The sequence below is a fragment of the Ovis canadensis genome, chromosome 2 (genome assembly GCF_042477335.2).
Source record: "Ovis canadensis isolate MfBH-ARS-UI-01 breed Bighorn chromosome 2, ARS-UI_OviCan_v2, whole genome shotgun sequence".
Classification (NCBI taxonomy): domain Eukaryota; kingdom Metazoa; phylum Chordata; class Mammalia; order Artiodactyla; family Bovidae; genus Ovis; species Ovis canadensis.
Genome location: NC_091246.1, coordinates 103,944,660 through 103,967,742, shown reverse-complemented (window position 1 = coordinate 103,967,742; position 23,083 = coordinate 103,944,660). Strand labels below are relative to the sequence as shown.

Sequence of the window (23,083 nt, the reverse complement as noted above, 5' to 3'; positions counted from 1 at the left end):
ATGCAAAAGCATAGTAATTTTATATGTGAATTAGTGAAATATTTATGTTTTTATCATGGCCACACAGAAAATTTTCTGAAATATTTTAATATTTGGGTTTTAATTTATATTTGGATATTTCTTAAGATTTTGAGTAAAGAGAAAAATAAAAACAAATCATTATTGGTCAAATATTAACCATTATTTTTCTGTTGGAGATGAGATACAGTTGGTCTGTATTAGAGCTGCCCATCAAACTTTTCTGTGATGATATGCAAATGTTACATATCTGTGCTGTCTAAAACTATAGTCAGTAACCATATTTGACTATGGGGTGCTTGAAATGTGGCTAGTGTGACTAAGGAACTGAATTTTAAACTTTTAAAAGTTTATATGATTTAAATCTAAATAGCCACAGCTGGCCACCATCAGAGAGCACAGTTCTACATGAATATAGTTCTCTTTTCTATCTGCAATATTTTCCCCCTTCCTTTGAAAGTGATAGTAAAAGTTGCTCAGTCATGTCTGACTCTTTGTGACCCCCATGGACTTCAGAGTCTATGGAATTCTCCAGGCCAGAATACTGGAGTGGGTAGCCTTTCCCTTCTCCAGGGGCTCTTCCCAGCCCAGGGATCGAACCCAGGTCTCCTGCATTGCAGGCAAATTCTTTACCAGCTGAGCCACAAGGGAAGCCCAAGAATACTGGAGTGGATAGCCTGTCACTTCTGCACCAGATCTTCCCAACTCAGGATTCAAACCAGGGTCTCCTGCACTACAAACAGATGAGTGAGCTATCAGGGAAGCCCCCACTTCCTTTCGACCTAATTAAATTATGTCCATCTCTTGGCCAACCTGTGGACCGTAGGCCACCAGGCCAAGCTCCTCTGTTCACGGAATTCTCCAAACAATACTGGAGTAGTTTGCCATTCCCTTCTCCAGGGTATCTTCCTGGCCCAGGATTCAAACCTAGGTTTCCTGAATTGCAGGCAGATTCTTTACCACCTGAGCCACCAGGGAAGCCCTAAATTACCCATCCCCCATTATAAGATCTTGAAGCACAATGTCCCTTTCCTTCATACATGTATTACAATTGCAATTTTACCTTGATTCGTATGATTAATTCATTAACTTCTGTCTCTCCAACCTGACTCTCTAGGAACAAGTTTACAACGTTCACCACTGTACTGCTGTCACTGCATTGACAAGCAAATATTTATCAAGTAAATGTCACTATTAGATAACACTGGACAGTTGAGTTTTTGTGATATATGAAGGCTTTACATTTCCCCTAGTTCCACGTGATTTGACCCAAAATTTAGATTGTCTTTTAACACGCATATAATATACCTACAGAAGTATAGAGAACCATGAACCCCCCGTTAAACATCATCCAACTGTAAGAATCAGTAACTTACTGACATCACACCTGTTTTGTACACACCCTTGCCCCTATCTTCATGCTTTGCATTATTCTGAGGTAAATCCCAGATATCATTTTATCATATTATTATTATATAGGATATATTATAATAATCTTTTAAACTACTCCAGTATTGTTTGGAGAATTCTGTACATTTCAGTACATGTTTCTAAAAAACAAGAACCCTAATTTTTATAAACCCAGCACCATTTATATATAAGCAGCCATTATCATAACTGAAACAAGAATCACCATTTATCCAGTCAGGGTTCAAATTTCCTCACCTGGCTGAAGTTGTTTTTATTTTAAACACTTGAAGAAACTGAGTTATTATGCTTAGGGTCTCTCACGTCAAGAATCTGATTGACTTGAATCTCCATGGTATTGATTAACAGAAAACTTTGTTTCATATTTCCTAAAAACTTGCAGCTGGATCTAGAGATGTGATTTGATTCAGTTTGAATTTTGTTAGAATACTCCATAGGTGGTGGTGGTAATATCCTCTAAGAGGTACATAATGCCTGGTTATCTATTTCTATGGGATGTTAGCAGCTATCAATGATCACTGTCAGATTATTTCCTTCAGAGTTTACCAAATAATGAAACTCTAATCATTCCATTTTCATTTATTAGCTGGAATCCTTCCTCAGGGAAAAACTTTTAAATCAAAGTTCATATGTGCAGAGCAGGTTATATTTTCCATGGCTTCAAATATTTAGTTGGGTCGCTAATTCTCTAGGTGTGATCAGTGATTTTTTTAGTATCATTATTACAAACAGATTTTTAATCAGTTTGATGAGCTTCAATATTACAATTGTTATTATTACTAGTGTTCAAACCATTCCCTTCTTTGGACAATGGGAGTCTCTTCAAGTTAGCCCCTGAGTTCTTTTGATATCACTCACTTATGTGCAGTAGCCTTCTTGTTTTAACACAATGTCCAGTCTCATCACTATAATTCCTGCCCCAGGCTTGGAATCAGACATTTCTCCTAGTGCTAATGGTATTTAGACCACAACTGGGCCCCAGGCATGCTTAATTTCTACTAGGTTGATCGCTGTCTACCGGCCTTTTGAGTAGGTACAGATGAAAAGTAACAAACCCCCTTCCCACTTTTTTTCTCAAGAGAAAACATAACTAATTCTTCAGTTCAGTCACTCAGTCTTGTCTAACTCTTTGTGATCCCATAAATCGCAGCACACCAGGCCTCCCTGTCCATTTATAATTCAAACTGAAGATTACAGGATTTTCCAATCAAAATTACAGCTGGCTTCTTATTAAAAACAGACAAGGTGATCCTAAAATTCATATGGAAATGCAAGGGACCCAGAATAGCTAAAATAATTTTGTAGAAGAAGAAAGCAAAATTTATCAATACTATAATACAAGAGTTACAAACAGGTTGTAAGACTAGACATACATAGATCAATGGAATAGAACTGAGAATTCAGAAACACACTCACATATACAGTCAATTGATCTGACATGAGAGCATGTCAAGACTATCAGTGGAAAAAGAAAAGTTTTTTCAACACTGCTGGATGGCTCACATGTGAAAGAATGATGCTGAGTCCCTACTTCACATCATACACAAAAAGTAACTCAAAATGGATCAAAGGCACATATAGGTCTTAAAGGTATAAAACTCTTGGAAATAACACAGGAATAAATCTTGGAGATTTTAATTTAGTACAGTCTTCCTAGATAAGACAATGCATACAAAAAAATAAACTGCAGTTCATAAAAAAACTAAAAACTTCCATGGGTCAAAGGTCATCATATCTAGTATGTGAAAGGACCACCCACAGACTGGGAGAAAATATTTGCAAACCATATATTTGATAAGGGACTTGTATGTAGAATACATAAAGAAATCTTACAATTCGATATAAAAAGATGACACAAGGACTTTCCTGGCAGTTCAGTGGTTAAGACTGGTACTTCCACTGCAGGAGGCACAGGTTTGATTCCTGGTCAGGGAACTAAGATCCTGCAGGCCGCAACTCAAGGTTCTGCATGCCTCAACTAAGACCAGGCACAGCCAAAACAAATTAAATTTTTCAAAAATGTGCCAAGGATCTAAACAGACATTTCTCCAAAAATACGCAAATAGCCAATAAGCACATGAAAATATTCTCAACATCATTAGCTAAGGAAACACAAATCAAAACCACAATGAGATTCTACCTCACACACACTAGGAGGACTATAACCAAACAGACAGATAGTAAGTGTTGACAAGAGACTGGAACCGTCATACGGTGCTGGGTGAAATGTAAAATGGTGACTCTGTTTTAGGAAAACAATATGGCAGTTCCCCAAAATGGTGAGAACAGAGTTACCATTTAACCAGCAATTCTGCTAGTACACAAGTTATGTTCAAGGCAGCATTATTCAAAATAGTTAAAAAGTGGAAACAACCCCAAATGTCCATTAACTGATAAATGAATAAATAAAATATGGTATAGGCAGAGGATAAGATGGTTGGATGGCATCACTGATTCAATGGACATGAACTTGGGCAAGCTCCAGAATGTGGTGAGGGACAGGGAAGCCTGGTGTGCTGCAGTCCACAGGGTTGCAGAGTTGGACACAACTTGGTGACTGAAACAACAGCACATATACTTCGGGGTATCAGTTGGCAATAAAAAGGAATGAAATACTGACACTGAAGACACTACATTAAGTGAAAGAAGTGAGTCACACAGGCCACACATATGATTCCATTCATGGGAAATGTCCAGAACAGGCAAATCTATATACAGAGAGAGAAGACTAATGGTTACATAGATTTGGAAGGGCCTGGGAGGGGGAGAAGGAGTGACAGCTGTTTGGTACAGGGTTTTTGGGGGGATAAAGAGAATGTTCTAAAATTGATTATGGTGATTGATGGTTACCTAACTGTAAATGTACTAAAAAGCACTGAATTGTGCACTTTAAATAGGTCAATCATATTTCAACAAGGCTGTTTGTTTTTTAAATAAAAAATTTTAGATAAATGGCTATTTTTATCCACATACATACAGAGATTACAGTCTTCTACACAATTCTTTTGATTTAATGTTTGAATCTCTTTTACAATGAAAATTTTGGTTCCTGATAACATTAATGATTACTTGTTTTTTTGTATATCAACATCTGTATCTAAATAGATTATCTGAATAACAATATTAACATTACCAAAATTAGTAAAAACAGTGAAATTTTTGCAGTTCTTTTTATTTATAGCTGTATCCCACCTAGGAAGCATAGTCTAAATTGTGCAGTATAGTTATTTGATAAATATCCTAAGTGTCTAAGTCATCAATTTATACACACAGTAGGTCTGTTGGTTTCATTAGTTATTTTTTTTCAGGGATCACCTTTCCCCCTCATTTCAATTTAATCTTGTTTTAGAAAAATATTTAAATGGTTACAATGTCAAAACAAGGTATATTCAGAGAAATCTAGCTTCTATCCTTATTCCATCTAATCTGTTTTCTATTCTCCTATTGGAAATCATTTTATCTATTTCATGGTTTATTCTTTCATTAAAAACATAAGCGAATACATAAACAAATTGTAAGCCAATACATAAGTGATAGCATAGTATATACATTTGATATTGCCTTTTTACAAAAACATTATATCCTGAATATCATTATCATATAGAGAAGTATCCATTCCAATAACTCTAAAAATGCAAAAAAACCCTTTCAAATACTTAATAGCAATAGTACAGATGGACACAGGGCTTTCCTGATGGCTCAGACGGTAAAGCGTCTACCCGCAATGCGGGAGACCCTGGTTCGATTCCTGGGTCGGGAAGATCCCCTGGAGAAGGAAATAGCAATCCACTCTAGCACTCTTGCCTGGAAAATCCCATGAACGGAGGTGCCTGATAGGCTACAGTCCATGGGATCTAGAAGATTCGGACACGACGGAGCGACTTCACTTTCACTTTCACAGATGGACACACTACGGTTTTCATTCTATGAAAAGAAAAATTCCCTCCTTTTTTCAGCTGCATAGCACTTCATTATGTAAGCCCGGATAGGCAACATATGTATGTACCATATAATTTATTCACCCAGTGCACCAATAGACATATTGGTTGAATTCAGTATTTTGATATTATTCCAACATGTATCTTTGGGATAATTTTCTAGAAGTTTACCTTTGGGATAATTTTTTATAAGTGGGAGTGCTGAGTTAAAGAGCAAACCCATGGGTAATTTTCCCTAATACTGGCAAATTCCTCTCCATAGAAGTTGTTCCATTTTGCATTCCCACAGGCAATGCATGAGAGTGCCCATTTCTCTGCAGCTCAAAGAACAGAAAACACTGTGGAACTGTTGGATTTTTGCCAATGTGATAGGAGAATAATGGTAGTTATTAATATCAGTGTAATTTTAATTTCTCTTCATGAGTTAAACATCTTTTCATAAAGTGTAAGAGCCAGTTGTATTTGTTTCTCTGCTGATATCTCTAGTTCATTTTTCTATAGAGTTGTTGGTATTCTCTCTCTCTCAAAAGTTCTTTATACTTTAGGGACAATAATAAGCAGCAAGTCTTTTATCCCGTTTTACTTTGTTCATGGTTTTTTTCTGCTCTCAATTTTTCTTGTAAGTTATGTAATCATATTGCTTTTGGATTTTGAATCTTAAGAAACAGTTCACCATTTCTAGGATATGGATGAATCATTCATGTTTTCTTCTATTATTTATATAGATTCACTTTTTTGAATTATTTGAAATTTATCTTAGTGTATGAGGTGAAGAATGAAATATTTTTTGACTTGTACTAATAATATTTGAGTAAGGCTGGTACTTTGCTGGCTTTATAGTCTCTGCATGTGTATTTATTCATCCATTTGGTCTAGGAAAAAAAATCAAGAATTGCTCTAAGGCTAGGGAATTTTATATTCTGTGTTAGAAAATTAAAAGCTCCATTTTCACAGAAAGAAAATCATACTGTGACCTTCTGTACTACTGCTATTGAAAACTTTCAAAGGCTTCTGGCATTTTTGAAACTACTGGAATAAACTACATCATACTTTTTTACTGACTGTGTCAGGTAAGATAAACCAAAGATAACTAATTCCTGGATTAAAGACACACTAATTAAAATTAAGGTTAAAAAGTGAAAACTAAGATTAAACAGGAGCCTCACATAGGATAATTGCTCAATGTCTTTCTAGGTGAAATTTAATCAGTGATTTTGTGGCCAGTTCTTGTTGCCTTGGGAAAACACGAATTGCAAAGCTTTCAAGGTTCAATTCTGAAAATGTATTAGCAATATCACCCATTATTATTAATGTTAGCAATTTTTAATTAATCCTTCCTCAAACTGACATTATGTGATAAATGGATACTGGCTTCTTTGTTAAGGGGACAACTGACTGAAACTGCCCACTCCAGCCAGGCAAGATAGCAGCCACTTGGATGAACAATCTTACCAACAGGAGGTCCTGGTAAGGTGGAACTAACAAGCTATCATGAACCGGAAGAATTCAGGAAAGGTCAAAAGGAGAGAGAAAACACCAGTCCATATGTCCTACCAACCTCCCAGAATCCTCCTCCCTGGAATCCATCTTGACTGAGCAATGAATGCACCATCAGGAATGAACCTGAGTCAGAGTGACTGGCCAGAGACAGTCCGGACACTAACCTCATCACCATAAAACCTGAGACCATGAGCCATGTGGCAGAGCTGTTCTCCTGGGTTCCCTTATCCTCCTGCTCGCCACCTGGGTGCCCCTTCCCAATAAAGTCTCCTGCTTTGTCAGCACGTGTATTTCCTTAGACAATTCGTTTCCAAATATTAGATAAGAGCCCACTTACAGGCTTTGGAAGGAGTCTCCCTTTCTGCAACATCTTCATGAAAAAAACTGAACTCTCAATCAATAAATCAATCAGTACTTATACCAAATAGAAACTAATACAAGAGCTATTTTGCTATCAAGAAGAAAATGTAAAATATTGGAAATAATTCAAGTTAGATATTATTTAAATGCATGTCTGTTCTGTGATAAATTCTGAAGGAATTTTTTAGAAGGATCAAAATTTCTAAATGAGAAAAACAGAGGAGATTGTAAATGTCATGTCTTTAGTACAATAAAGTCTCACTCTTTCACTTTAACCAATCAAGCCTATAAAGATTGTTATAGATCAGAAAGCCTTCTTTCTGATCTATAATAGAGTCGGGAAAGGAACAGATGATGTAACATCAGTGGATCTCTATAGTTTCATTTTGCCTACTGGGTCCAATCATCTCATTAAGAAAGGCTTTTAATTTCAACTTGATCACAAAAATAAAACGGTCTGAACTTCAGCAATGAAAATCTCCCTCTCTTTCAGGCAGTGATGTTAATGAGCTGGGAAATATACAGGAAGAGAAGCAACAGTTAGAACCGGACATAAAACAACAGACTGGATCAAAACTGGGAAAGGAGTACATCAAAGCTGTATATTGTCACCCTGCTTATTTAACTTATATGCAGAGTACATCATGTGACATGCCAGACTGGATGACTCACAAGCTGGAATCAAGATTGCCGGGAGAAATATCAATAACCTCAGATATGTAGATGACACCACTATAATGAGAGAAAGCAAAGAGGAACTAAAGAGCCTCTCGATGAAGGTGAAAGAGGAAAGTAAAAAAGCTAGCTTAAAACTCAACATTCAAAAAACTAAGATCATGGCACCTGGTCCCATCACTTCATGGCAAATAGATTGGAAAAAGTACAAACAGTGAGACTTTATTTTCTTGGGCTCCAAAAACACTGTGGACGGTGACTGTAGCTATGAAATTGAAAGGCGCTTGCTTCTTGGAAGAAAAACTATAGCAAACCTAGACAGTATATTAAAAGGCAGAGACATTACTTTCAAAGCTATGGTTTTTCCGGTAATCATGTATGGATGTGAGAGTTGGACCATAAAGAAGGCTGAGCACTGAAGAATTGGTGCTTTTAAACTGTGGTGTTGGAGAAGACTCTTGAGAGTCCCTTGGGCAGCAAGGAGATCAAACCAGTCAATCCTAAAGGAAATCAACCCTGAATATTCATCAGAAGGACTGATGTTGAAGCCCCAAAACTTTGGCCACCTGATGTGAAGAGCCTACTCATTTGGAAATATGCTGGGAAAGACTGAAGGCAGGAGGAGAAGGGGGCAACAGAGGATGAGATGGTTGGATGGCATCATCGCCACAATGGACACGACCCTGGGCAAACTCAGAAGATAGTGGATGACAGGCAAGACTGGTGTGCTGCAGTCCATGAGGCCACAAAGAGTTGGACATGACTTAGTGACTGAAAGACAAAGGCAGGAAGAAAGATAGCAGAAGTCCTAGACTGCATAATTCACCTCTGGCTGTGGAAAAACACCTTTTAGTGGAAGCTAAAGCTCAGAATCTGTGACCTGAACAAAGTTTCACAGCTGGTTAATGGCAAAGCCAAGATCAGGCTCCAGGTCTTCTGACTCTGAGTCAAATGTTCTTTTCAGTATACCATTCAACTGGCCAGAGTAGACAGCAGGAAAAAAAATGTGAAGCAGGCTCAATGTAAGTATGTATATGCTTAGAAGTTAAATTTAGTTTTAAACATTCAATTCCATTCTATTATTTAAATTATCGAGAAGTCACAATATGAAAAAGTTCAATGCTTTTCACCTCTGCCTAATATATTCTTTTTCTCTACCACTTAATCTTGGGAGATAAATACTTTTCTAATAGACAACTATTACCTTACTGCATACAAAAACTGTCCATCAAACCAAGATTCTATAAACATTACTTACAGGTAGCTTACAGGTAGGAGACGAAAAGGATAATTATACTACAGGATCCACCTTAAATATGCTGAACATTTCATCAGTTCAGTTCCGTTGCTCAGTGTCTGGCTCTCTGAGACCCGTGGACTGCAGCCCGCCAGGCCTCCCTGTCCATCACCAGCTCCCGGAGTCTACTCTCAGACTCCTGTCCACTGAGTCGATGACACCACCCAATCACCTCATCCTCTGCTGTCGTCCTCCTCCCGCCTTCCACTTTCCCAGCATCAGGGTCTTTTCCAATGAGGCAGTTATTCCCATCAGGTGGCCAAAGTATTGGAGTTTCAGCTTCAGCATCAGTCCTCCCAATGAATATTCAGGACTGATCCCCTTTAGAATGGACTGGTTGGATCTCCTTGCAGTCCAAGGGACTCTCAAGAGTCTTTTCCAACACCACAGTTCAAAAGCATCAATTCTTCGGGTTAGTGCCAAAGAACATTTCATAACCACATTTAATTAACTTACATAATTTCAAATGAGAAGACTAAAGCTAAGGTCAAATTAAAGTTTACAAAGTACTGAGTACCTACTATGGATCAGGAATTGGTGCTAGAGTCAGAGGACATGAAATCAAAGTCAAAAACATGTACTTCTAGCCTTTGGGATGAAGCTCATTTAGGCTGTACTGCTTATCAAAAAAAGTTAGGCCTCAGTGGCCTCCTACACAGTTATTCAATATTTTTTATGAAAATAAGACTTCAATGAGTTTTTCTACAGTGTAATACAAAGATCTAAACTCAAAAAAATTATTTCAAAGTTTCTTAAATCACTGAGGACACAAATTACATTGAGAAATGCTAACTACAGTTTTATGAATTCTCAACGGTAAGATTAATAGTATTTCAATTATATAGCACTTATTCTACCTCAAAATAATTTGAGAGAATCTAGATCTCAAATTACTTGTTTGAAATGAAGGGTCCACATCTACCCCAAGTTTCTCTTTCCTTACTTTGGGAGACTGCTCCTAGGAAAAGGAGACAGGTACCTTTCCATGACAGCCAGACACTCCTTTCTCCAGGTAAATCGACTGCCTCGCCGTAGTCGGAAGGTGCCAGACGTGGCTGAGACTGGGGGAGGCGTTTGTCTCCACTCCGGGTCCTCTATTGGAATAGGTGCTGGTCTCATACTTAGCGTAGCCCCTGAAAATAAACAAGATACTTTTTTGTAAATATCTTGTAATTTACTAAAACCAGCATGACAAATATATCAAGAAATCAACAACTGACTTTTGCCCCTTCACTGGAACTTGCAGGCCCTATACATTTGATAGTTATATTTTTAAAAATTATTTGACAAAAATAAAAATCTCAGGAGATAAAAACTCTTCCTTAGGGGAAAAAAACCCCATCATTAATTATTTTAAGTGTCTTTTTTTTTTTTCCAGCTAGGCATTTGTCTTTTATTTTTGTTTATGTCAACAAAGCTCAAAATCTATCTCTTCAGGGGAAAAAGGATATACGGTTTTTGGCCCAGTGACAACTTAGACAATCTTCTGAAAAAATTTTCTTGAGATTCCTACTTGACAGTTTTAATCTTTCTGAACAATATACCCTACACGTTCAGATTCTTATTACCATTTGAAAGTCTTTGGGTTGCTGAGAAAATGGAGCCCTTTAAACAAAGTATGCAGGTAGGAGATGAATTTAAGGTAACCCTAACTGTTGCTCCCTGGTGGCTCGGTCAGTGAAGAGTCTGCCTGCAATGTGGGAGACCTGTGTTCAGTCCCTGGGTTGGAGAGATTCCCCTGTAGAAGGAAAAGGCAACCCACTTCAGTATTCTTGCCTACAGCCCAAGGGGGTCACAAAGAGTCAGACATGACTGAGTGACTAACACACACAACTATTGCAAACATTTTTTTAAAAAAGCCAAATATAGCAACAGAAAGAGATATTTGATGTTTTCAGTCTGTTAATTAAATCAGATCTCCATAATTCTACCTGTTAATGCTATACTATTTCTCACCTCTTGAATCTCATAAAACCAATGGAAAAAATGTACAATTGAGATATTTTACTAATTCAGACTAGTCTTTTCTCAACCTGAACTGCAATAATGCATGCACGAATGTATTTCTTTCTCCGTAACTGAAATTATACTTTACTTGTTATACCCTGCAATTAATATCATGGATAGTGTTTCTATTGTACTACATACAGATTTGTTGATATCCCCTTAATGGCTACATCATTACATGCACTGTCTCATACAAATGTCCAATATTTTAACCAATGCTCATTTCCTCTCCAAACCTGCTGCCCTGCCGTCTTTCTGTCCAAGAAAATGGTGTCCCTATTCTTCAAAGTGCTCAGCTCAAAACTCTCAGATTCACCTTTGACTCTGCTGTTTTCACCCTACCTACTATAATATATACCTAATTAATCCACAGGCAAATCCTATCAGTTTTATCTTCAAAATATATCCAGAATCAGACCAATTTATATGACCTTCACTGCTCCCACTTTACAGTAAGACAGTATCATCTATCCTAAACACAAATTCCTTGCATAGGTTCCAAGGATGGCCCTTCACAGTTGGTCACACCTCCTGGTAATCATGCCTTTGAATCTGGGTAGGCCCTGTGACATGCTGTGACAACAGAAAATGGAGACAGCTTGAGGCTAGGTCACAAGGGCTTCCCAGGTGGGGCTAGTGGTAAAGAACCCTCCTACCAATGAAGAAGATGCAAAAGACAGCGGGTCTGATCCTTAGGTAGGGAAGACCCCCTGGAGTAGGAAACGGCAATCTACTCCAGTATCTTGCCTGGGACTCCAGTATCTTCCGTGGACAGAGGAGCCTGGTGGCTACAGTCCATGAGGCTGCAGAGAGTTGGACACGACTGAACAACTACACAGCGCAGGTCATAAGAAGCTTTGCAGTTTCTGACTAGACTTCCTGGAATGCTGGTTCTTGGGGAAGTGGGCTGCCATATAAGAACTATGACTAACCTGAGATCATGCTGTTTTAAGGAAGCCAAAGCCAGCCATATGGAGTGAAAGAGGCCCAGTCTGCTCCCAGCTGCTCCTGTGAAATCCACCCAGGCACCAGACATTTGAGGAAAAAAGCCAATTTGGACACCCTAGCTACAGCAGAAGCTATGCAGACAGACAGGACAGCTGACAGACAGAAGGCTCCAGACATACAGTCCCAATACAGTTGTGTGGTAACCAGCTTCCAAGGTGGCTCCTGAGGAATCCCACATCCTTGTATTGACCTTGTCGTACCAAGATTAGTTTATGCGACCAACAACATGTCATGAAGTGGTGGCATCCCACTTTTTGGGGACTAGACTACAGAATACATTGTGGTGTCTGTGTTGTTGTTCTGGCTCTCAGATCACTTGCTCAGGGGGAAACCAGTGGCCATGTAGTAAGAATACTCAGGAAGCCAATGGTGAGGTCCATATGGAGGACCTGGCATCTCTAGCCAACAGGCTGTAAGGAACTGGAGCCTGCAGGGACTCACAGGAGTGACCTTAGAAGCAGACCGTTAGTGGGGACTGTCTGTGCTAACAGCTTGACTACAACCTCATAAGTAACTCCTGAATTCCCAATCCACAGAAATTGTGAGATAATTGATACTTGATGTTTTCAGCTGCTAAACTGTGGGGTAATTTGTTACACAATAAGATAGAATAGAAGACATCACAAGCATCCCCAATTTTCTCCAACACATTGAGTATTGTGTTACTAATCATTCACATTTATAAATTTGGCAGGCAAAAAAATTCTAATAAAAAGATTTCACTATTAGTAAGAATGAGCATCTATTCCTATTTTCTGACAATTATTTAATGTAAAGTCTCTTGTGAACTTTTATCTTTCGTCCTTCTTTCAAGTTATTCCTCTCACTGGCGTATAGATAACACACCAATTGCTAGTCATATAGACTGCAACTGTCTTTTTCCAGTTTGTCTTTAGACTTTTTGTTTATGGTGTGCTCTGTGATCTTAATTTTTGTACAGTCAGATCTGTTCATCTGTTCCTTTATGGTCAGTGTATCTTGTATTACTCAGAACAGTTTTTAGTTTTCACTTTTGTTTGCACTCTTAATGTACACATGATCTCCTGTTATGTGTGATATAAATATTTGACTTCTTCCTCAAACGGGCAAATCTGCCACCTACAGAAGATATTATAGACTGATAGCTTAAAAGGTGTGGCACAGTCTGGCCTTTTGCCATAGTCTAAATAAAAGTTTTACTGGCACACATCCACACTTCGTCATTTACATATTGCCTCTTTTTTTGGTACTCTAATGGCAGAACTGAGTAGCTGTGACAGAGACCACACAGCTTGCAAAGCCTAAAATATTTACTATCTGCCCTTTACACGGAGAGTTTGCTGATCCCTGATTTAAAAAATTCCTGGCCCACACACTATGAACCCTAAATTGAAACCTTTCTTTAGATAGCTCAAGAAAGAGGCCTCTGTTCTGCCAAAATAACTTAGCAATTAGGTCTGGGCCCAACTCAAAATTAACAAAGTTTAGGTGTAAAAAGGGAATTATGGGGCTAGAGAGTTTCAGAATCCTTGTTTTGGTATTCTTCTGAATGTAAGCAGGATTTACAGTATAATGAGGGCTCTGGAGTCTAAGTCAGAATATACAAACTTTATCCTACAGCCTCGATTCTACAGTCCCAAACAGAGCCAAACTTGTTACTATGGCTGATTAAGACAGAAGTAGAAATGATCGGGCTGAGGCAGCAGGACCCCATCCAAGGTCTGCTCTGGTAAAAGGATACAGAACTTCAGGGCTTCAGTGGGTGGAGGACAAGAAACAGGTCAGTGAGTTGCAATTAGCAGGCCGTATCTGTAACTGTGGCATGCTTTCTTAGAGTGATAAATGGGCACAAAGAAAACAAAGAATCTTAACCAAATAATGAGATGGAAGGAATAAGCAAAGTGACAATAATTGTTCTTTCCTGATATTAAGGTTGATTGGTAATGTAACTATGCTTCGTCATAATATTCTGTATTGTCCAGGTTTTCCAGAAAAAGGAAACTTAGATGAAATAAAATTGGTCAGGAAGGAAAAGGAAGGCAAGAGAGGGAAGGAGGAAGAGAAGGGAGTGAAGTAAGCAGTGGCCTGGTTACATTAAAAGAATTCAAGGATATTTATGGACAGAAGGTAGAAACTGAATGATTTCAAACTTATAAAGAAACTTAATTTGAAACATAATATTATTCTGTTACTCTTGTTTCTTCTTGCTCCTTTTCCTTTGTCGGTGTAGTAGTATTTTAAAACAGCACAAGAAGCATGCTGGAAATATTACAATAAACACAAATATGACCTAGAAACCTGTTCCTCTTGCTTTGATTGAAATGGATAGAGAGCAATGAATAACCCAAGACAGGGTTCAAAATTATTGACTTTGAGAGACAAATACAAAGATAGTGGGGTGCAGGAACAATTTTACAAGAAGTAAGACACAGGCACTCCGTGTTGGCTAAGGAAGCCGCTATTTTTTCCCTAGAGGAAGTGTGTTACCTGTGCTCTCTTCAGAAACTTTCTCCACATTATATCTGGGCCCCCATTACGACAAAATTTTGTTAAGAAAATGCATATACCATCCCTGATACAAAGACTGACACTTTTACTTAGTTTTTTTTTTTTTAATGCTTACATTTAGAGGGGAAGAAAGGTACTTTTTCATTGTATGATTTTCCTTAATTTTGCATTTTCCCTCAAAACATATGCAAAATTTGCAAGACAAAATTCTGCAGATTTATCTAGCAAATCTAAACCCAAGAGAGAGAGAAAACAAAAAAACAGAAACAATTCTTCCTAAACTGCTGATAAGATTTTTAACATTTTGGTAACTGTTGTCTTTGCATATATAATTATTTTCTTGCTTCTCAGGATTACTTTTGGGTGAGCCTTTGCCAATCAGCTAATAAAACAATGACTACAAGCACATTATCACTACTCCATTCACAGATATTAGGTTCTCTGTAAGTAATTCTTCATCTTTCCCACAGTCACACACATGATCTCCCTGAGGCTCTGAAACTCTGCAACAGCAAAGGGAGGAGGCGTTACCTCTGATCTCCAAATTTACTTCATGTGCTTGCTGCATAAACCTCTTGGCAAACTTTATTTAACTGTTTAATTTAGAAATATGCAGAATCACAGCCATGAGCCAAGAAGAACTCATCAAGCCCTGTCTGCTGTACTAATGTTTAAATTAGACAAGCAAAAGGACTGCTGAGCTTAATTCAATTAAATAAAGGGGCTTTTGATGTCAACCATGCTAAATTTCATACTCACTGCTTTAAAAATAAGCATTTTCTTGTAAATGTTTTCGTAAGAAACAAGATAAAATGTATTTGATCGGCTTCCATCAGCCTATTTTATTCATATGTCTTGGCAGGGGTTGGGTTCTGCTGGGAATTCTAATGATTGGTCTGTTTATCAGAGAACTACACTATATCTGTAGGATTATCAGTAAAAAATAAATATCCACTCTATTATTTTTCTTGCTGAGTCCACTAAAACAGAGACTTACAAAAAAAAAAAAAAAAAGAACTATTCAAATGGATCCAGAGTGAAGAGGTTAAAAAGAAAGAACTTCAATAAGGTATACAGAAAGAAATGCTCTGAGCCCAGGAATAAAGGCACAGAATGTACAAATATATATATTTTTTGGTTGTTTTTCTAAATGCTTAAATTTAGAGGGGGGAAAAGGGGCACTTTTTCACTGTGTGATTTTCCATAATTTTTCATTTTTTCTCAGAATATATACAAAGGGATAATACCATTTACATTTCTTCTGATAAGCTATCTGTCCTGGACAGAGAAAAAATATGAAATAAATGATCAAGAAAAATCACTGACACTGTATTTTCTAACTAACTGCCTCTCAAAATAGGTATGAACTATATGAACCTGGGTTCTTCAGTTTTTTATATCTTGAAGCTATAAACAGATAATTTTCTTTTTTTTTGCCTCTCTCCCTCCCTCTCTTCTCAATATGTTTTTGGAATATACAACACAAGTACATGGTACAAAATTTAGAAAGACACAAAAAAGTTACATAACTAACCTCCCTGCCATTCCTGGCCTCCTCTTCTTTCAGTTCCCCTCCACAGAGCCTTTCTTATCAATTCCTAATATACCTTCCCAGAGAAGTTCCATGTTTATGGAACTACATACTTACGTGTATATATCTCCCTATATAAATAGAAATATACTATATCATTAGTAGCCTACATTACTCACTTACAAATTTGATATTACCACACATAAATTCAATTCCTGTAAAGTCACCTTTAAAAAATAGCTACATAGCCTCCACAGTATTCCATTATACAAACATATCATCATTTATTTAACCACTTCTCGACTGAGATACATTTAGTGGATTCTAATCACCTCTGCAATGACTTGCAAAGAAGATTCTGATGTATTATAGGCAACTACTGACTAAACAGAGGATAAGCTATTCTTAGATGCTAATGTAATTTTGGCTAATAGTTCCAAAGTGTCTATGAAACAAGAATATAATTCTTTAGCTAAAACCAAAGGTTATTTTAAGGTCAATAAAAGTGAATTCATCTAGAAAAAATTCTGTACCATATTAGTTCTTTTAATCAAGGTGAGAGTACAAAGAAAACCTTTAAAAAATTAAATTCCAACTGGTAATATCTAATTACTGTTGATGTAATGAAAATGACCAACTGATAATCACTAACTTACCCTCTTTTCTTCAGCTAACTTTAAATTACATCCTACAGAAAAGACTAGAAAGTTAGAACTCAGAACTAGAATGGATCTTTGTGTTAGTCGCTTAGTCGTGTCCAACTCTTTGCAACCCCATGGACTATAGCTCGCCAGGCTCCTCTGTCCATGGGATTTTCCAGGCAAGAATACAGGAGTGGGTTGCCATTTCCTTCTCCAGGGGATCTTTTCAACCAAGGAATTGAACTCAGGTCTCCTGCAATGCAGGCCAACTCTTTACTCTCTGAGCCACTGGGGAAGCCACCAGAATGGATCTGATTCTCAAATGAAAACCAGGAAGCCTTTAAAAAGGGGACAGTGGGTAACATAACTTCACTGAACAGCAAATGCATATAAGTAGAGGAACTTACTCTTAAAGGGTGGAGAAGGCAATGGCAACCCACTCCAGTGTTCTTGCCTGGAGAATCCCAGGGACAGGGCAGCCTGGTAGACTGCAGTCCATGGGGTCGCGAAGAGTCAGACACGACTGAAGCGACTTAGCAGCAGCAGCAGCAGCATTCTTAAAGGGAAACTCTATATCCTTAAAAAAACACCTGCTAATCAACATTTGGATGAGTGCTCTTAGCCCTTTCCCATTTTTCCTGTTGAAACCGAGTTCCAATAGTAGAATTCCACAATTGACAGTGCTGTCTTGATCAGCTACAACAATGCTGACATGATGACAATGCTGCTTTCCTGTTTCTAGGGAATTCCTTTTCCTGGTATCCACGTTCCTGTCTGAGACTAAAGCCCAGTCCTGAAATCCAGTGTGGGAATTTACCTTTATCAGCCATGATTAGATTATATGTCAAACACTGATCTAAGTGCCAAACCAAAGAGACAAAAATCCCTTCTCTTACGGAGGATTGCCTGACACAGTTGACGAGTGTTTGTCCTCCAAATTCTTCACTGCTCTGCTATATATATTCTGGAACATGAACAATCCCTCTGATATTCCCCCTGGTAGCCAACTGCTAGCATATGACCAGTTTTATGAAACCCCTGGACACAGTTCCTTTTTCACCTTGCCTAACCCTTGCTATCATAGTATAAGCTGCTGTATTCAACAGATCAAGCGCCATGTTTTTGTTCCTCTCCTTCTGATTTGCTGTGGATCATGGAAGAAGTCAGCTCTTTGGGAAGACTGTTTAGAGCTCAGACTGAAGTGTGGCCTCAACATGAATCTTTAGTTTGCACTGTCCTATATGGTAGCCACTAGCCACACCTGACTACTGAGCACGTGAAGTACGGCAGGTGCTTCAAGTGTAAAATACACACTGGATTTCAAAGAAAAATAAAGAGAAAGAGAGAAAGGGAAAAAGGAAAGAAAGAAAAAGGAAGTACAGAAGGGGGGAGAGAGATCTCAGTAACCTTTTCAAGTGTTGATTAAATGTTGAAATGATAACACAAATATAAATATATTATCAAAATTAATTCTAGCAATTTCTTATTTCTCAGATGTGGCTATTAGACAATTTAAAATTACATACATCATTTGCATTACATTTTTTTCTAAACTGTGCTGTTTTAGAATGTGTAACTAATGGCAGCAATAACAAAGTCATTATTTTGAGAGGTTTGCCTGCATATCTAGATATCATTAGAAAAATATCTAAAGATGAAAGTTCCTCTTTACAGAAAAACTGCCAGCTAATAAATAGTGGAGGAGTGCTAGATTACATCATTACCATTTTACATTCCTCCATCAGAATAACTGATTCAGGTGAGCATCATCAATGGATGCTAAGACCATTGGCAAAATGGTTGTTACAGAAAAAGCTATTTATCCAGTGTCAAAATAATGCCTGAGAGATTATTTACAACCTGCAAAAACAGGATCCAGTGGCCACCAATTTAACAAATAATCAAACTTTGCAAATGAGTAGTGGTACAAACTGACTTTTACATGCCTCTTGACATGTGGTAACATGAGATAAAATTACCTACAAAGCATTTGCCCTGTTTTATTGTGAAAATTTTCAAACATACAGCAATGATGAAAGAAGTTTATAGTGAATATCTGTACCTATACCCCCTAATATTTTACTATACCTATTTTATCACATATTCATTTTATCCTCATGTGCTTCAAAGTTAATTAAGGCCATCAGTAAATGTCCTCCTTAAACAAATCTATGAATTACTCTTGTCAAACAAATTTAAGCTGAATCTAACCAAGCTTCCAATCCTAACTTTCAGTTTAGGTGAAATACACAGGCTACAGAAAAACAAGTTAGTTCACACTAAGAGGGAAAAGAAAAGCCCAGAATGTAGGATGCTTTGTAAGATTAAATGGTTTAAAAAATTAATGCCATGAAAGAAAAATTTTAAGTGACTAGATTTAAGAGTCTAAAGAGACAGAACAAATTCTAATTTGTCAGCCTAAATAACATTTAATTTTAAAAAAAGCTAATAAATCAAGGGTATGGGATTAACACATACAAGCTACTATACATAAAATATATAAGCAATAAGGTTTTACTGTACAGCACAGGGAACTACAGTCGGTATCTTATAATAACCTGTAATGGAAAATAATCTGAAACATATATAATTGAATTACTTTGCTATACACTTGAAACTTCACACAATATTGTAAGTCAACTACACGCCAATTAAAACTTAATTTCAAAAAAGCTACAAAAACATTCTTTCAACAACTAAAGAAATGTGAATATGGACTGGATATTAGCTGATATTAAGGAATTATAATTAATTTTCTTAGATGTGATAGTAGGGGCTGTGGTTAAGTATTATTATCCTTTTTTAAGCAGACAAATGCTAAAGACCCTACGGACAGAGGAGCTGGTAGGCTATAGTCCATGGGGTCGCAAAGAGTCGGACACGACTTCACTTTCACTTTTTCTTTTTTTTCTTTAATGCTAAAGAGAGAGAAAGTGTGTTTGTATATAAATACATTTATTTTGTTTATTTTATAGGTTTAACACAAACCCAGCAAATTGTGAACAAGCACTGTATCTAAGAGGAGGGTAAACGCGTGTTAAGTGCGCTAGTTTTCAACTTTTTTGTATGTCTGTAACATTTCAGTATAGAAAATGGGGGGCTGGCTAGTTTAAAAAAATTCACTGGGGAGAGTATGCTGTTCTCTTTTGTCTGCCCAAGCCTTTCAAATGAAAAGTGATCTTAGAAAAACAAACTTTACCACAGACACACACACACAAACATGTCTCCATAACACTACTTCCACCTCAGAGCCAATGCTATTATTAGCTAAGAGTCTTCAGTACACAATATTTGGATTGATAATTCAGTCTGTAAGCAAAGGCTTTAATGCTATAGTGTTACAGAAGAAGCTCGGTCACAAGGTTAAGCTTGAGACTGGCCTCACTGTGACCAGTCTTTGTGATGTGTAGACTGAAACAGTCTGTCAGAAACGTCAGATTTTACTTTATATACCACCTGTTAAAAGCATCCTGCAACAGGGCTTGCATATTCTGGTAACTTCTGACACAAAGGTTTCTGTGATCTTTTCCCTTAAGATTTCATTCTATTCGAAGCCCCAAAGTCAACAGGGCAGCTCCCTCTAAAGTCCAAAGACACATTCATTATCCACAATTAGAAACAGAACATTATTAACAGAAACCATTGGATATGGTATACTGTGAACAAAATAAAAATATTAAATTTATATTACTAACTAAAATAAGATTTACAAACACACATAAAACTAGGTATGAAATATTGTATGTACCTGTAGTTGACGGGGGTGGGGTGGGGTGGGGGGAAACAGACCACTGAGAATCATGACCATTCTTTCCAATTATGGTTAGAAATGTCATATAACCTGGAAACAGAGGGGCACCTTGGAGGAAGCAGTGAAGATGACTAGATAATGCTGAACACTAAACTAAAAACTGGTATAATAATCAGGGCTTAGGTCTTACAGTTAAAGAGAGTTCTCTGGCATAAAGGAGCAACAGCAGCGTATGAAACTACCTTTGGGAAGACAATTCAGCACACGGATTCAATAAAATAATTAATTATACTTGTCCTGTTTCAAAGGCAATTAAAAAAAGGAAAAGTTTTTTTTACCAGGGTTTGTCTTTTCAAGCTGATACCATCGGTAAAATGCTCTTTTCTTCTGTTCACTCAGGTCTGACCCCTGCTGCAATAACCAGTGAGAGATCCGGCTCTGGCTGATACCTGTGGAGAAAGAGAAACAGCTGCTGTGGGTGCTGCAACGACAGGGAAGTTACGAGGGGTCTGTTGGCACTAGGTTACTGGGTACTTCACTCTCCTACTCTACAAGGAGGCTGCAACTTGAGCAAGGCTTTTAATATTGGGCTTCTTAGTAAAAGCTGACTGCAAGGATAGATTCAGAAATGATCTATTAGAGGTCAAAGCATTTTATTTACCAAGAGTTCAAAATGCTTTCTAAATTCATTTCTAAACCAGGTCCCAAATATGAGATAAAGTCAGAAGTTGATTCAATCTGTGCTCCTTCAACCACTGTCACCACCTCCACCCCAATCTTGATTTAGACATTAGAACTTTTACCAGATATTTAGAAGGAAAAAAACCAAGACAACACATTATTGATACTGATAAAAATATTTAGGGGCTGAGAAAGGAGAGGTGATTGAAAATACTCTCCTCAATAAGGTTTCTGGATTATGTTAACTCATTTAGGCTGGCTCGCTTGTTGATTTATTTTCAGGCTTGTTAGTACAGATAACTAACAGCTGGAAGATTTACAGCTGTGTACAACGGCACCTCTTAAAAAATCCCAAGAGGTAAAGATGTTCCTTTAACAGACTTATCCAGAACACTGAACAGAATATAAAGCAGCAGTTTTCAGCTATCACTAAAAAGTTCTTGACAGCAATTAATAATAAATGTGAAACACCTCCCCGTGAAAGTAAAAAAGCATGTCTAAAACTTACTAGGATGAGAAAAACATGCTCCTTCTGGTCATTATAGCTTTTCCAAAAATGAATAATTCAACATACAACTGACAAAAGTGAAGAATAATAGGAAATATAAAACAGTCTTACATGCCCATAAGGCACTTTCCAAAAGACCATTCAGTGACCATAGAGGGTTAACAACAGTATCTAAACTCTCACAAGGAACTATTTATGGTAACTGGATAGTACTGAATACCACCTGTGAAAACACCTGTTTAAAGTTATACTGCACAATAGGAAGAGTGGTTATCATGAAGTAATCACACGCCCAACATGAGAAGCAACAGGAGGTCTAGTGATCACACCAATCTCATTAGAAGGAAGTCCCTAGAGTAGAGCTCTGTACTTGCAAAACTCCACATTAAAAGAAAATTAGAGTAAATGGGGGAGGGGAGTTTTGCTAAGATTGGGCTGAAGCATGGTTCTCTGATTGGAAACATCTTTCATTTTCAAAGGATGAAATTCAGAATTTTCCAAAAACAAAGGGATTATGTTCTCAGATCATTCTCACAGCAGTTTTCCAATGGGTTGAAGATCTATGTCATGCAGGTGCTCTTAGCTATCACTGTATGATTTTTCTACGAGAATGCAAATTATTCAGTATAATTAAATTCGCTGTGTTCACCAGTGCTTTCACTGAAAGTCTGGTTTCAGGAATTACACTATTTTTTTTTTTTAACGTGACTTTTTAACAAGAGTGAAAAGAACAACCATTTACCACTATGAAATCAAAACTAATTTCACGTCAACAAAATGAAACTATTTTACATGGATTCTTACACTGGCATCATACTACTCATAAACAGAGGGAATATGAGGAAAATCTGTTAAGAAAAAATCAAAGAATATATTGGTGCTGGTACCTACAGTAGTACATCTTCCTCAAACAGATCACACACAGAACAAACCACAGCCCCGACTAGACATTAGAGCTGTTCAAGCTCTGGTTGTGCTGTAGCAAGGGAACGGGGCAAGAGCCCACAAATGGACACTGAATTACGGTATATTCATATAATAAACAGAGAAGGCAATGGCAGCCCACTCCAGCACTCTTGCCTAGAAAATCCCATGGACGGAGGAGCCTGGTAGGCTGTAGACTACGAGGTCGCTAAGAGTCAGGCATGACTGAGGGACTTCACTTTCACTTTTCACTTTCATGAACTGAAGAAGGAAATGGCAACTCACTCCAGTGTTCTTGCCTGGAGAATCCCAGGGACGGGGGAGCCTGG

The 23,083-nt window shown here is 37.6% G+C and overlaps 1 protein-coding gene across 26 annotated transcripts in view; it reads right to left on the bottom strand.

Annotated features, from left to right (window-relative positions):
- HMBOX1 (homeobox containing 1) overlaps positions 1 to 23,083 on the bottom strand; it is a 196,863-nt gene that overhangs the window by 44,548 nt on the left and 129,232 nt on the right. For all 26 annotated transcript variants that reach the window (XM_069576721.1, XM_069576723.1, XM_069576731.1 and 23 more), the window contains 2 exons: positions 20,980 to 21,090; positions 10,196 to 10,349 (listed from right to left, as the gene is read on the bottom strand). In XM_069576721.1, coding sequence (XP_069432822.1) covers positions 10,196 to 10,349; positions 20,980 to 21,090 — 265 coding nt within the window. The remainder of the gene's footprint in view (positions 1 to 10,195; positions 10,350 to 20,979; positions 21,091 to 23,083) is intronic.